At 36.3% G+C, this 15,789-nt stretch overlaps 1 protein-coding gene and 1 long non-coding RNA gene across 3 annotated transcripts in view; both read right to left on the bottom strand.

The window, feature by feature from the left end:
- Nucleotides 1-15,789, bottom strand: part of LOC311615238 — a 1,780,830-nt gene that overhangs the window by 584,107 nt on the left and 1,180,934 nt on the right. The gene's annotated exons all lie outside the window — the stretch shown is intronic.
- Nucleotides 13,465-14,866, bottom strand: PABPC5 (poly(A) binding protein cytoplasmic 5; the record flags this gene model as incomplete). Its single annotated transcript, XM_084870490.1, has 1 exon — nucleotides 13,465-14,866. One exon carries the CDS (start codon nucleotides 14,864-14,866, stop codon nucleotides 13,718-13,720), a length of 1,149 nt encoding a protein of 382 aa, XP_084726616.1. The 3' UTR covers nucleotides 13,465-13,717.

The raw sequence follows: 15,789 nt of genomic DNA, 5'->3' as shown, positions 1-15,789 counted from the left end.
ATTTTCCTTATCACTAATGAAAATCTGGGAATATTGTATAGTTTAGAAATAGACATATATACTGTAGATAAAGAAAAAGAAACACTAGATACTATTTTAAATAAAAACTAAAGTTGCCTTTAGATACCTGAAAAAAATTGACAAACTAATCTTATCTGCTCTGTTTACTAAAAATCTAACCATTTGTCTCAGTTCTTATCATTCCTGTAATTAGTTTGACATGCTTGTTTTGCTTATCTATCAAAGTTGCATCAAAGTTGCATCTGACGTCTACAACATCCTCATTCCCAAGTATTTCTTTTTAAAAATATATATGATTTTCTACAGAGAGAAACAGACAGTTAGAAACATTAATGAGAGAGAAACATCGGTCAGCTGCCTCCTGCATACCCCTCACTGGGGACATGCCCGCAATCAAGGTACATGCTCTTGACCGGAATCGAACCTGCGACCCTTCAGTTCACAGGCCAATGCTCTATCCACTGAGCAAAATGGGTTTTGGCCCACATATTTCTATGTTTGCTTTTCTGGTGGAATTGTACAGAATATTATGTTTCCTTTTGTAATGAATCAAAACAAACTATTTCTTTTAAAAATTGTCTTTTCTTAACACTTCTATTCTAAGTATACTTTATTTGGTAAAGCATTTACATGTTTATTTCTAGTCTCTTGTAGTTCTGAGTTAGTAAATGCTGAAGTCAGAATATACAGGGGTGGGCAAAAGTATGTTTACGGTTGTGAGTGTGGGAAACAAAGTTTATTCTTGTATTGGTATTTATGTATTAGTTATTATATATACTTTTATTATTATTATTAGCATACTTTTACCCACTTTTGTATTGGACACTATCTCTACACCTATAACTGGTTCAAATATTTTAATTACTTTAACCAGAAAATTCTGATAATTCACTCTCTTTCCCCAGGTACACAAATACTTATAAGCACACACACATGTACATATACATCAGTGTACACATTTGCACAAACACACTATTTTGCCTAAAAGGCCAAATCAATAATTGGTGTAATTTGGAAAGCACCATAGAAGAAATTTTAAGATAGAGATAAAGCTATGAATTGTGGGTTGGCAAATAGTAACTTCATTTAAGCCTCTCCCTACTTTCTGAATATTATCCTCCATTTTTAACAATAGAAAACAAACCATTTACTAATAATAGGCAGAAGAGAATAGTTTATGTGTTTTCAATAGCTCAATGAATAAATAAGTACTGCAAAACTTCTATGATCTCAATTCTGTGGTAAATGCTAGTACTTAAATGAATTTTTAAAGTTAATCAGTTTTATCCATTATAAAATAAACTAGAGGCCCGGTGCATGAAATTCATGCACTAGGGTTGGGAGAGGGGGTATCTCTCAGCCCAGTCTTGGCCTGCAAAGACGCCAGCATCCCTCATCCTGGGCTCTAGGCAGAGGTTCATGCCCTTCTTTTGCACAGCCTCTGAGAAGATGCTTGTCCTGGGGCCTCTTCAGGGCACTGGCCCATGATGCCCTGCAGCTCGGGTACTCAGGGCTTAGGCTTTCAGGTATGGCTTCCTCACCTGGCATGGTGAGCAACAGCTGCCATGGGAGCCTTGCCTTAGGAGTCACCTCCTTGGACCATACTACTTGCGAGTGTGTGTGGTGGGGGTGGCCTCGGTGGCTGTGATTTGATGACTGTAGTGTGCCCACCCGACACCCCCATCCCCCCTGTGGCACCATGCTGCTCCTGTCTGGACTGTCGGCAGGAGGCTTCCAGTCTGTGATTGGGGGCTGCAATTGGAGGACCCTGGCACCCATAGGGCTCTGTCAGCATCAGGAACTGGAAAGATCAATTTTTCTGGTTAGTTCCCTGCCACGGGAATGCTGAGCTCAGGGCCCCAGAGGCCCCTTCCCTCTCCCACATGGTCATGGCGCAGACTCTAGGCTCATGGCTGGACAGCCCCCTTCACTCCTGCCACAGGGCCCTGGCTCAGAGGTTCCCAGGCCTCTGGCCAGAGACCCCTCTCTTCCCTCCATGGCCAAGGAGCAGATGCTAGGCTCCTGTTGCCAGGGTGATGCCGCCAGCATCTGCTATGGGCACCACCATTTTTGTTGAGGAGTGATGGCTAATTTACATATTACTCTTTTATTATATAGGATGTTCATTAAATAAAACTGGAATATCAAAAAAAAAAAAAGGTAAAGAAAATTCCATTGTTTCCATTTTCAGAGACTCACATCCACTATAAACATTTTTGTTGAATTTCTTTTCAGTATCTTTTTTGTCCTCTGTGGGTACGTTTTATGTTGCTATTATTGTCTGCTTCATTCTGTTACTATTATATTACATAATAATTGTTCTTTTCTGTTGTGTTACATCCTCTTATGTAATGCAATTCATTTATTAAATAAATACTTACCATCATTAGGGATCAATCACTCTTGTAGGTACTGAAATACAGCAATGAATATAGTTCTTGCTCACATAAGAATACAGTCTAGTGTTGGGGTAGGGGACAACGATGCAAATAAACACAAAATATGTCAGATGTTTTTATTTATTTTTAAAAAATATATTTTATTGATTTTTTACAGAGAGGAAGAGAGACGGATAGTTAGAAACATCGATGAGAGAGAAACATCGATCAGTTGCCTCCTGCACACACCCTACTGGGGATGTCCCGGCAACCAATGTACCTGCCCTTGACCGGAATCGAACCCGGGACCTTTCAGTCCGCAGGCTGACGCTCTATCCACTAAGCCAACCGGTTTCAGCTGTCAGGTGTTTTTAAATGCTAAGAAGAAAAATAACGTAGATTAAATAAGAGGATAATGAGTTCTGAAAAGGAGTGGGGTTTACAATATCATATAGAGGAGTGAAGAAAACCTTTCTTATTTGGTGATATTTTAGGTGAGACCTGAGAATTGATAGAATGAGCCATGCATATATCTGGATAAAGAGAGTTTCAGGCAAAGGGACAGAACAGTCACATAGCCAACTGAGGTATTTCTGAGAATAATGAAGGGGTAGTGTGGCAGGAGTGACATGGAAAAGGGCAAGAGGAGTAAGAGATTTAATCAGCAAGGTAAGGTCATGGTAGTGCTACCAAAGAGACAACAAGATTTATTGTCTTCTTGAAGGAAATATTTCAATCAAGAGAAGAAGTATAGCAAAGTAAAAATTTATTGGCTGCAGCAAAAATATACAGAGGACAGAGAAATAAGGGAGAGCATAGAAGAAGCAATAGGAGAGGCCATGCTGGGCTGCTTTGGCTCACTGGGAAGTCAGATAAAAGGGGGTCTTTGAGACAGGTTCAGGGGGTTATCCCAGGACAAGCTGCTGGGATAATTGCTACTCATTGCTCCCCTGGTTTCAAGTCTCATGGGGCCCCTTTGAGGGAAGATGGAAAAGGGAATGATGATGGTGTTCTCCCCTTGGGGAGAGCTCATGTTTGGTCCTTCTTCCTGAATGTATTTATCTCTTTCTTGCAGGTGGAAATCTAGGGGAGGTTACAAGGAAGGGTCTCAATAAAATATTCATCAGTTTTCCAGGTGTGCTTTTACAGGGTCATGGTCTCCACTGATTGATCAATGCAGCTGGTCCTGAGGCAGCCATGGTGTCACCTGTCCGGTTTTGCTGCTTTTCTAGGTTTGGAGCTGAAATTTATCTAAGCCTAGATGCTATATTTGGGAAGAAAAGATTAGGGGCTCCAAACAGCATGACTAGCAATATGCTAAGGGAGGAAATGTTACCCTGTGGCCTAGGTTATTTTTTTCCCAGTTTTAGCCCTTACTAGGCATCCAGGGCTTTCTGCCCTGGTTAGTTTCTATACTTGGGCCATTGTCCTTGCTCTGTTCATGTCTGTCTAACTGCCTATATCAGAAGAACTTTAAATTCATTGTGTCTGAGATGGACTGCCACTAGACATTGCAAGCAAGAAAGTTACATGATCTGACTTATATTTGTAAGAAATCATAATGCTAGTTATATGAAGACTAGAGTATAGGAAAAAAGGGTGAGAGTAAGATTTGTTTGGAGACTGCTTAAATAATCTAGGTGAGGGATGATGATGGTTTGGAGTATGCTGTTGCCAATTAAGGTAATAGTTGAGTCATAGATTTTGAGTATATTTTGAAGGCTTAACCTTCATAATTTTCCAACAGACCTGATGTGGGGTATGTGGCCAAAGAAAGTAACTCCAAGGTTTTGGCTTAAAAACTGCAAAGAAGAAACTGTCATTTACTGAATGGAGAAGATACAAGGAGGGGCAGATTTATAGGGTGAGGAAATAAGAGTTTGGTTATTATAAAGTCTTTGTAATTATATTTTTAAATATTTTTTAAATTAAGGACATTCTATGTTTTATTAATAAACTATTGAAAGGAATTTTAAAGTTTGGACAGGCAGGTTTAGGGAATAAGGGATATCCATGGGAGAGTAATGCATATGTGAAGGACAGAAATAGCTCCAAGCCACCAAAATGCTTATCATACTTTCATAGAGGATAGGGAAAAGTTATAAAATACCTGGAAGATTGGAACATATTTTCACAGAGGATAGAGGGACATTGCAAGATGAGGAGGAGAAGAGAAGGGGGCACCACGTGGGCTTTGAGCTTTGAAACTGATAATATATAGCAGAATAATTTTCCCTTTAAGTACCCCTCCCAAGAAGAATTTGTATATGCTTACAATAAATTTTCACATTTTTATTAAAGAAGTTTTTAGTCCACAAATTTATTTTTCAATTTAATTGGACAAGGACCATCTGAAGAATCTGCACCCAGAACCCTATGTTTCACTATTTAGAAAATGTCCTATCTAATAAAAGAATAATATGCAAATTGTACCTCCACTATACCCACCAGCAAATCAGGAGCAAGTATGCAAATTAACCCAACCAAGATGGCTGTGGCCATTGAGCGATCAGGAGGCTTGGGTTTCCCTAGCAATGGAGGAAGCTAAGCTTCCTGCACACCCTGGCCTTCCCTCACCTCCACTCAAGGCTACAAAGTGTCAATTACAGAAGATAAATAAGTCCCAGATACCAGGGCCTCCACTTAGGTCACGGGGTGGGGGGGGGGTAATTGCTGGCCTGAAAACCACCACATTTCCCTCACCCAGGCCACCACATGCCCCAAGGGAACCCCCACCCTGATCCGGGACACCCTTCAGGGCAAACCAGCTGGCCCACATCCATGCACCAGGCCTCTATCCTATCTAATAGAAGAGTAATATGCAAATTACATTCCAACACACAAGATGGCTGCCCCCATCTGGTCAAAGATGGCTGCACCCAGGTGGACACAAGATGGCTGCCACAAGATGGCCAGCAGAGGAGGGCAGTTGTGGGCCATCAGGCCAGCAGGGGAGGGCAGTTGGGAGGGACCAGGCCTGCAAGGGAGGGCAGTTGGGGGCAATCAGGCTGGCAGGGGAGCGGTTAGGCATCAATAAGGCTGACAGGGGAGTGGTTAGGGGGTGATCAGGCTGGCAGGCAGAAGTAGTTAAGGGTAATCAGGAAGGCAGGCAGGCGAGCAGTTGGGAGCCAGCAGTCCTGCATTGTGTGAGGGATGAACTACTGCCCATTTAGGCCCAATCCCAGTAGGAAGAAAAGGGGTTCTAGATTGGAGAGGGTGCAGGCTAGGCTGAGGGACACACCTCCATGCACAAATTTAGTACACCGACCTGTAGTAAATAATAAAATAGAAAAAAACAAAATCACTTATAATTTATAACCAAAAAATTACTCAATTGTTTGATTAACTGTACAATCTTAATAAACATACACATTCATATAGTATATACATATTTATAGTGTTTGTATATGACATTTTTCTTACTAAAATAGGAACTTTTTTAATAATCTGATAATTTTAGAAACTGAAATCTAGCATTTGTTTGGAAAATTTTCCCCCATCCAGAAATTTAGAAACAAAGTCATTTTATTGTGTTCTACTACATTTTTATGCTTTGATTGCTATCATGTTTGTTGTACTTTTTAATTTTATTTCGGTTATTTTTTTAATTATATCAGTTAATAAGTTTTATTTTATTATTGTTACTTATGCTAGGAAGCTATCTTTGGTAAATACTTTTTAGCTAGTCTCTAGATCAGTGTTTTTAGATCAGTGGTTGGAAAACTCCAACTTGCAGGCCAAATCAGGGCTGCTAATTGGTTTTGTATGAACTGCAATCTAAAAACAGTTTTTGAAGATGAATCTATTCTCAATTTATCTGATGATTGAGGAAACCAACTTTGAACTCTAATTAAGTGAAATGAACACCCCCCAAATTCTTCTCATTGGAATTGTATTACAAAAAAAGATGCTCTCTTATTATCATTGTCATTACTACATTTTGAATTTTGTGAATTTTGAAACGTGTAGCTATTTGGTGTTTTGTTGTTGTTGTTATGTATGTACCTGATAAATATCCGTGATGTTATCTCTTGTCCCACAAAGGCTAAAATAATTATTATCTTTCCTTTACAGAAAAAGCTTACTGACTTCTGTTCTAGATCTTTATGTTTGCATAAAAATAATCTACAGAATATGAGAAAACCATAGATTTCTGTTGTCCATTCCATCTTACCACTGGTTCACTAACTTTAATTCAGCTAGCCAAGGGAGAGTCATAGGAATCTTAATTTTAACAAACTCCCCAGGTTATTCTGATACACTTTGGACCACATTTTGAGAGAGACAGAATGCCAACTATTCACACTGAGCAAGCTTCAATACTGCTTTTTAATTCCATGTGGGCCAGTAAGTACTTCACACCAGAATTTTGGTAAATATCAGTTCATTGGAAATATATCACCTGAGTCAATTGCTTATGGCTCTTTCTAATTGTCATCATTTGCCCAAACACCTTTTACTTGGGATAGAACATTGCTTGAGAATCAAAGCATTGTTTTTGTCTAAGAGGTCTGTGGCTCTTAATTTGAACTCACTGTTATAAGAGATATATCATTATTTCTGCTTTCCATTCAGTTGTTCTTATCTTCCATGTATTCCATATATATATATACAATATATATATATATATATAGATATAGATATAGATATAGATATAGATATAGATATAGATATATATCCATCCATCCAATTTCTCTATAAATACAAGATTTCAACTTCACTAGAATTAGTAGTGTCCCATCCTCATCATCATGCAAACTTTGATTTTTTTTAATAGGGATAATCTAACATTTGTATCATAATAAATTTAGAAATTTCCCAATGTCCCTTAGAAAAAGCAAATGTTGAGACATCTGAGTAAAAAACTACAAAACATAGGGAGTTTGGAATTTAAAACACTATAGCACAAGTTTAGAATCATTGTTGCTAATTTAAAAATTATGGCTGGAAGACCTTAATAAGAATTTCAAGGAGTCCTAAAACTTACAGGTTGTTTATGTGAAATTAAGAAAAAAATAATTTATCTTCTAAAATAACTTTAAGCATTAAAACCTGATTCTTCCCCCCCACCACCACCTCCGATAATACCAATTCATGTAACACTGCTCTGTTCAGTGATTTTCTGCAAAGACCATATTTTTTGTTTCAATGTTGAGTCTTTTTTTTTTTAATATATTTTAATTTATTTCAGAGGGAAAAGAACATCAATGATGAAAGAAAATCATTGGTTGGCTGCCTCCTGCATGCCACACACTGGGATTTGAGCCCACAACCCAGGCATGTATCTTGACTGGGAATTGAACTTTGACCTCCTGGTTCACAGTTCAATGTTCAACCACAATGGCTTTGCAAAGCCTGATTCTTAATGAAGTTTCCATGTTGTCCCACCAGTTCATAGTCTAAAGGCCAAATCTTTCCTCTTTTCTCCACTTTCTCTACATTCTCTTGGTTCTTTTGGGCCTATACTGCTGGTTCACCAGAGAAATGTAACTCTCTTCCCTAAATAGGTATGAATGATTTCCATGACTTCGTTCACCCTTGTGTTTCAAAAACCTACTTTTACATATTTTTTTGGAGTTCTATTTTGGGGTAACAGTGCATTAACTAGTATTCATTCTTTATTTGCATTTCAAAATAAATGTATTCAATTTATCTGAAATTCCTTTCTCTGTTACTGATAAATTCTTAATATTGAGTGCAATCATTTAATAGGCTATTCTTAGTAATTCAGTGAGTCTTAATTTTGTTTTTTAGGGACAGATTCCATATTTCAAATATTTAAGAACATTTTTGATTTCATCCATAAACTTGTTAGATAGGCTTTGCACATTAAGCAAGATAAACTGTTCTATCAATCAATATACTAAAAATCTATGATCCAAGATCAATTAAAACACAATTCTCGTAGCCTTAAATTCTTGGCCCAGAGATTAGAGATAAAATTTCAAGCAGGTAATTACTTGTATGAGAAATATAGTTTAAATAGATGACAAAACTTGCTGTTGATGAAAGGTTGTTCCACTGTATTATGGTTTAAATATCACCTATATAGAATATATTTGTCTTTGAGCTTTAAAATTATTACATATATACATCTCTCACAGCATAAAGATTAAAAATAGTGAAAATTGCCCAGTGGTTTAAGAAAATCATTCTGCCTGAAGTGCAACTCTTTTGGAGACTAAAGTAAGAGACATATTTAGTTCATCCTTGTTTTCCACTCTTCCAGTTTGTTTTATTTACATCAAAATATAATAATAGCTTCAAAAATTATGTCTTGTATATATTTTTACTCTTTGCATGAAAGAGTTCACATTTTTTGTATGTCTCCATTGAAACAACTAAAGACTGCATATAGATAATTTTCATTGCTTATGTTCCCACTTCAGAAAAGTTGTGCAATTTCTTTTAGTATTATCTCTTGTTATTCTTGAAATGTTGCTTTCATATATCAAAATTTATTCCATATTAGCAAAATATATTTCTAGAATTTATACATATACTACCAAGTCTTTGGTATCCAAATACACAAGCCCATGTATACATTATGAAACCAAAATTCCAAGCAGACCACATAGTTTTGTTGTTGGTTTAATTGGCATCATTCTGATATTCACATTTTAAAAAAGAGTACCTCCACCTAGATACATTCATCCATATATAAACAGTAGACATTTCCCACCATATATTGTGACTTAACATGCAAGTCCTAAAACTTTATCTCAACAAAATGATACAATATCATATACATGTACATCTAACAGAAAATGTTGAGGTGATGTTTAGACAAACTACATAAACCAGAGATAACTTATGTAAACTTGAGTGTTCTGTAGGAGTGGAGTTGAGATTAGGTGATGGAGATAAGAAGTAGAGAAGAGCAGATTAGCACCAATAATTAATTTAGAAATTCACTTACAAATAAATGTTCCTGAGGTTTAATATTACTGTATTAGTCAAATTAATTAAGAATAACCATACAAAGTTAATGAAAACTATTCATTAACTTGTTAGATATCTACTTAAAGTAGATATTGAACAAGGCAGCTTTTTACTGTCTTCACAGTATTAAATTACAAGTATAACATTTAAATTATTCTTTATTTCTTTACACTCTTTCTTTAAATTACTCTTAAGCTAGTACACAAATACTCTGATTTTTCAAAATTCTTTAATGAACAAGGAAAGACCTTCTTTCTCTTGACTTGCATTGCTTTGTTACGTTCATTATCACAAATGTAATAAAGTTGCATTTCATCACAAAAAAAGTAAAATATTTGCTCCTTTATTTATGGACATTAATGTAGAATATATTTTTGTGCAATAAAACCTATTGTGAGTATATTTTTGGATTTCCCAAATCACTTAAAAGGAAAGCTTAGATTCCTTTATATGTTTGTTCTCTTCAGGGATTCATTCTGCCCTCAATTCTCAGAGAGGTGACTTAAAAAAAGAGTTGTTTGTCATTCAGTTTAAATTAACTTAAAGTTACTTTTTAAATGTCCCAAATGTTAATTTAAAAAGTCCTTGATTTCCCAAAAGCATAATTTATCCTTTTGAATGTTTGAATTAATCTCAAAGAGATGTAAAATTATTTATCCTTTATAATAGAAGGCTTATTTTTCATTCAAAAGTTGCCAACATATGGTGTTTCACTTACTATTAGTTCTAAAACAAAGAAACTAATTTACTCTGATGATTGAGACTCATGCCATACAGTATCAATACTCAACCTTTTTACTTGCAGTCTCTCTAAAGATTTTACATAGGGCCAAACTTTTGATGAGAGATATAGTGAGAACTCTGATACTTTTTTTGTGCCCAATGGGAGAAATTTTAAAATTGATTGGCTTATGAGGATGAAAGTACTTGGAGTATTTGGAGTTCGTTTTTTAAAGTTTCAAAGTAAATAGATTTTCAATATTTGTATGTTTAAATTAGCATGCCTTGCTCTTAGATTTCCAATGGTAACTAGATTATTTCAAGCTATTAACCATGATCCCCTGGAGTCAAGTGAAATATATTAATTCTCTTGAGGCTACAAGGAACCATTTGTAAATATACCCTGATATATGTGATTCATTTCATATGCACACGCATTAGTCTCTCAGGGATTAATTACTGTGATCACTTGGTTCAATGTAGGATCAAAATGTTGTGGAGTAGTCTTGATCTTGAAGCAATATCCCACTAATCTATTTTTAAAAGTTACTCTACAAATAGACTTTTATTTGTGTCAATTGTTAGAAGTTTTGTCTAAAACAAGCCCATTAATCAAATGTTTAATGAAATAGAGTACGAGAAATGTATAAGCATTGATAAGCATAGGTATAAGCATAAGTATAAGCATAAGTCTATGTCACCAGCAACACTATGTTAGATGCAACAATCTGTGTACCCAATCACTTTTCAATTACTTCTTCATAGGATGATATGTAATAAAAATGGCTTGTTCTTTAATAACTAATTTCTCTTATCAAATAGCTTTGTCATTCACTTAAGCTTTTCAGTAGTTTGCTACCCTCTAGAAGCCTTAATTATTAGGAGTCCTAACATGTATATTTTCTCTGTAATTATGTATGTTTTAATTACTCCTTTTCTTTATACTGGCTAACTTTTAGAAAATAGCAATAATTTAAATACTTAATTCCCCAAAATGTATTAAATGCTAATACTTGAAGAATTTTTACTTTCTAGAAATGTTAGTGATTTATATTGAATCAAAATATTTATAAAGGTTTTAGATTAACAATAAGACTGCAGGTCTATAAATTGAAATAAAAACTGGGGAAAGAGGAATAGAGAGTATATATGGTAAATCATCACCACTTTCAATATTTTAAATTATGTTTGGAGTTGCATCATTTTCATAAATTCTGATTACAATGATATGAAAAATTATATCCCATTATTTTAGTTTATTTTTTGTCAATTTAAATGAAGCCTATATCTTGAATGTTTTTCAAAATTATAATACATATATCAATATGATGTGCATTTTTATTTTTCTAGATTTAAGCTTTTACATGCTATTGATATTTTTTCAAGCTCATGTAACTGAAAATATATTTTAGCAAGGATGGTCTTCACAGTATTGTTTACAAATGTAGAATACATTGAAAAGCATATGAATTATATTCAATAATGAACGACTTAGATAAGTTATAGTACATCCACATAATGGAATACTAAGCAGTCACTAAAATGATGATACAGATCAATATTTATTTACATGAAAAGATGATTATGCTTAAAAATTTAACAAAGCATGTAACGGTACATGTAATATGTTTTCTTTTTTGCTTATAACACAGTGCATGTATAAATAGGAAAAAGATACAGGGAAAGAAATGTGCATACTGAAAATATTAATAGTGGTCACCTGTGAACTATGGGAATTTTACTTCTTTATAAATTTTTGCATTGTGTACATTATTTTACAATTAGCATGTTTACAATTTAAAAAAGTGATTTTCACTTGAAAATATTTGATAATGAATATATATATATAATTTATAGATAATTATATAGAAACAGCTTATTCTCATTATTTTGTGGGCAAATTGCTAACAAAAGTGTTAAATTATATATTTATATTGAATTATGTATGAATAAAATATTTTTATGCAGATAAATAAAAACCAACTGAGAATAGAAACAAAACATTTTCTTGTGGTTGGATCTGTGTATGAGTGAATCATGTTTTTAAAAGTTATTATTTAACATTTACATAAATTAGGTATTTATATACTTTCAAAATGGATTTCAACTAGCATATATTAAGAGAAAGGAAGTCCAAAGAAAATAGAAAAGTAAGTGTAATGTGGATGGAAGGTAGCTGGATGGGAAAAAGAGGAAATACCAATGAAATACAGAAAATGTGTAACCTAGAAATTACAGGCTAAATACTGTAAATGTAAGAAAGAATAGAATATTCTGTAACAACTTTCAAGCAACAAGACTGAAAGAGAAATGTAGTGCATTAATAGCTCTCATATGATAGATGAAGGCATGTGATTTAGTCAGGAGTGACAACTTTTTCCTTCATTTGAAACATCTATGAATATTTTTGCATGGATATATTAAACAATTACAAGAGAATGACAAATTTAATACATGTTCTTCAATGTAGTTTTTCAATATAAAAGGATTATTTACCTTTTATATTGAAATAAGAGATGAAGTTAAAATCTTAAACTTATCTAAAGGCAATTCAATGCAGCTATTTACCTTTCTTGTTAATTTAACATTATTCAAGTATACATACAAAGGAATTTAGAAAAGTGAGTGGTAAGAATGCTCTTTAGATTGTTATCAAGTTTCAAATCTTTCAGGAAAGGTTTTTCAGATGAAAACAATAATATAAAAAATTAATGCCTAAAGTATTAATTCCCTAAGGTACTGATTGATAATAACACCAATATGCTTATTTCTCTGAGTATGAAGTTAGTAAAGAAAACCCCCGACACTATTCAGTTTGCGGTATGCCTAAAATATATTTTAAATGAAATTTTAATATAAATGGAAATAATATAAATAAAGGAAAGAAAAAAAGCTCATATCTTTCTCAAATAATATTCATATATATTAATAATTTAAAGTAAAATTTTGCATAAATGATAACCAGACCACATACATTTCCCCCTGTGCTATTGATTTGTCAAAAAGCAAGTTAGAAGTTTGCACAGGGCTGAAACCAGTTTGGCTCAGTGGATAGAGTGTCGGCCTGCGGAATGAAAAGTCCCAGATTTGATTCCGGTCAAGGGCATGTACCTTGGTTGCGGGCACATTCCCATTAGGAGGTGTGCAGGAGGCAGCTGATCAATGTCTCTCTCTCATCGATGTTTTTGGCTCTCTATCCCTCTCTCTTTCTCTCTGTAAAAAATCAATAAAATATATATTTTTTTAAAAAGAAGTTTGCACTGAGATAGAATCAGAAGTATGAAGCATTTTGAAAATATTTTCATAGAAGAAATCAAATTTAGTAGTATTATTGAAATAGGAAGAAAATATACTCATTCAATTACTTTACCTTGACTTATTTAGGAAAACAAATGTGTGGAGAAGTGAACTTTATTCTCCATAATCCTAAGATATTACATTAAAAACTAGTACAAAATGACAATTTTACAATTAGAAATTATGTTCTTCACTAAAATGAACAAGATTTTCTAGTTTCACTCTTTTTTAAAAACAAAATACTTAAAACAAACAAAAAAAAACAACTGTGAATTTGCATAAAATAATCTCTTATCACAAAGTAGCCCAAACTAAGTGGGCACCAGCTTAAGGCTGAAACAAATCAAACATTCTTCTTCTCACCACCTGCGCCTGGCTTGGCCCAGGGTCACATGCAGCGGTTTGGAGCCCAGCATGCGACCGTTCATCTCACCCACCGCTTGGGTAGCCTCTTCAAAAGAGGAGAAACAGACTACACCAAACCCTTTGCCTTGTCCCACTTCCACCATCACTTTGGCTCGGCTAATTAATCCAAAGGAAGAAAATTCCTCCTTTAGTTTTTCATCATCGATGGTCTCATCCAAGTTCTTAATATAAATAGGCACCCCCGGAGGCCGACTTTTTTCTTTCACTTTCAGCCTTTCAAATCTTCGCCTTAATTCAGCCAGGCGTTCAATTTTCTTCTGTGCTCGCCCTACATATAGGGCTTTACCATCGACGGACTTTCCGTGCAGGTCTAACACAGCCTTTTGAGCAGCCTCGTGTGTCTCATATTTTACAAATCCAAAGCCTTTAGATTTCCCACTGGCATCTCTTATTACCTTAACACTCTCGGTTGGCCCATATTCACTGAAAATTTCCTTCAGTTTTTTGTCATCTACTTCATCTCCAAAGTTTTTAACGAAAACATTGGTGAAAGTTGCTCTATCCCTGATCCTAACTTCAGCTGCCCGCTCTTCTGGAAATTTGAATCGGCCAACATACACCTGGCGGTTGTTGAGCCGCATGCCATTCATGTGCCAGATGGCTCTATTGGCAGCTGCCAGGCTGTCAAAATGCACATAGGCATAACCCTTAGAGCCGTAGTCATCGCAGACAACTTTGCAAGAGAGAATGTTCCCAAAAACAGAAAACAAATAAAAAAGAGCCCTGTTGTCTATGGATTTGTCCAGGTTTTTGATGAATATATTTCCAACTCCAGACTTTCTTAAGCGGTCATCTGGCTGAGACCACATGAGACGGAATGGTTTGCCATTAATCAAATCAAAATTCATGGTGTTCAGGGCCCACTCAGCGTCTGCAGGAAAGCGGAAGTTAACATAGCCATAGCCCAGAGGGCTGCGGGTCTCTGGGTCACGGCAGATTCTGGTGAAGCGCAGAGGGCCAGCAGGCCTGAACTTTTTATAAAGCATGTCCTCGGTGACATCTGGGTCCAAGTCACCTACATACAGGGCAGCTTTGAGGTACTTCTTTTTCTTGCCAGCAGGATTAGGCTCCCCACTCCCCATCTCTCTCAGCACAGGGAGGGGGCTCTCTTGGGAGCAAAAAGAAGTCTGCTTTCTCTAAGCTATGGGCCAAGCAGCTGTTCACGAACAGAAAAAGCCAAGGCAAGGCGAAGGAAGCTAAAAGCAGACTCAGTAACACTGTTGAGGCTGAGAAAATGAAGTTCAGAAACACCTGGTCAGCGGGCTCAGCACAAACGCAGCATCAGACAAAATGGCATCCCAGTAAGGAGTCTGTTCTACCTAAGGGACATACAATTTCCACCCTTTTAGATTTAAAATCAGTTTCAAAAGCCAGCAGTAGGGGGACATTTTTTCCCTTTCCCTCTTAATTTATAAGAAATCATCAAGCAGCTGACTGGCTCCCCACATCTAGCATTGCAGATCCAGGCCTCACAACCTGTTTTCTGTATAAATATAGGCCTCGAGGTCCTGTTGGCTTAAAATTGCATCAACTAGGGCAGGGAACATGTATTCCTCCGCCCGAGGGCTGCCTGGCCAATCTCAGGCGGGCTTGCAGCTAACTAAGGCCGCTACACACACTCAGCGTCAGCGAAAGGGCAGACTGGGCACTTGGTGCTCTGGGCCAGCAGGCAGGCTGCAGGCGGCGGATCAAACAGAAAGACAGACAGACAGACACGCGCGGAGGACCGGAGACCGCCCAGATACCCAAGATGCCCACTGGGTACGGACCGAGTGACGCGTGGTGATTTCGGCAGCCTGAGACTTGCGGCAGGTCCGGAGGGACTGACTGGCAGAAGCGCACTGGGTCAGCTCCGACGCAAGGCGGTTCCGGACAGATGTGGGGCGGAGTCAGAAGAGAAGGGCAGATGCGCAGCGGGCGGGCAGAGCATGGACCCATGGACAGGGATTGCTTTCTCAGGGCAGACCTACACAGGGACTAAAAGCCTGTAGCTGTGGTAGGGCGG

This window comes from Pipistrellus hanaki (assembly GCF_964339955.1).
Source record: "Pipistrellus hanaki genome assembly, chromosome: X".
Classification (NCBI taxonomy): Eukaryota; Metazoa; Chordata; class Mammalia; order Chiroptera; family Vespertilionidae; genus Pipistrellus; species Pipistrellus hanaki.
The sequence above is the reverse complement of the archived record's forward strand: the minus strand, read 5'-3'. Positions and strand labels throughout refer to the sequence as shown.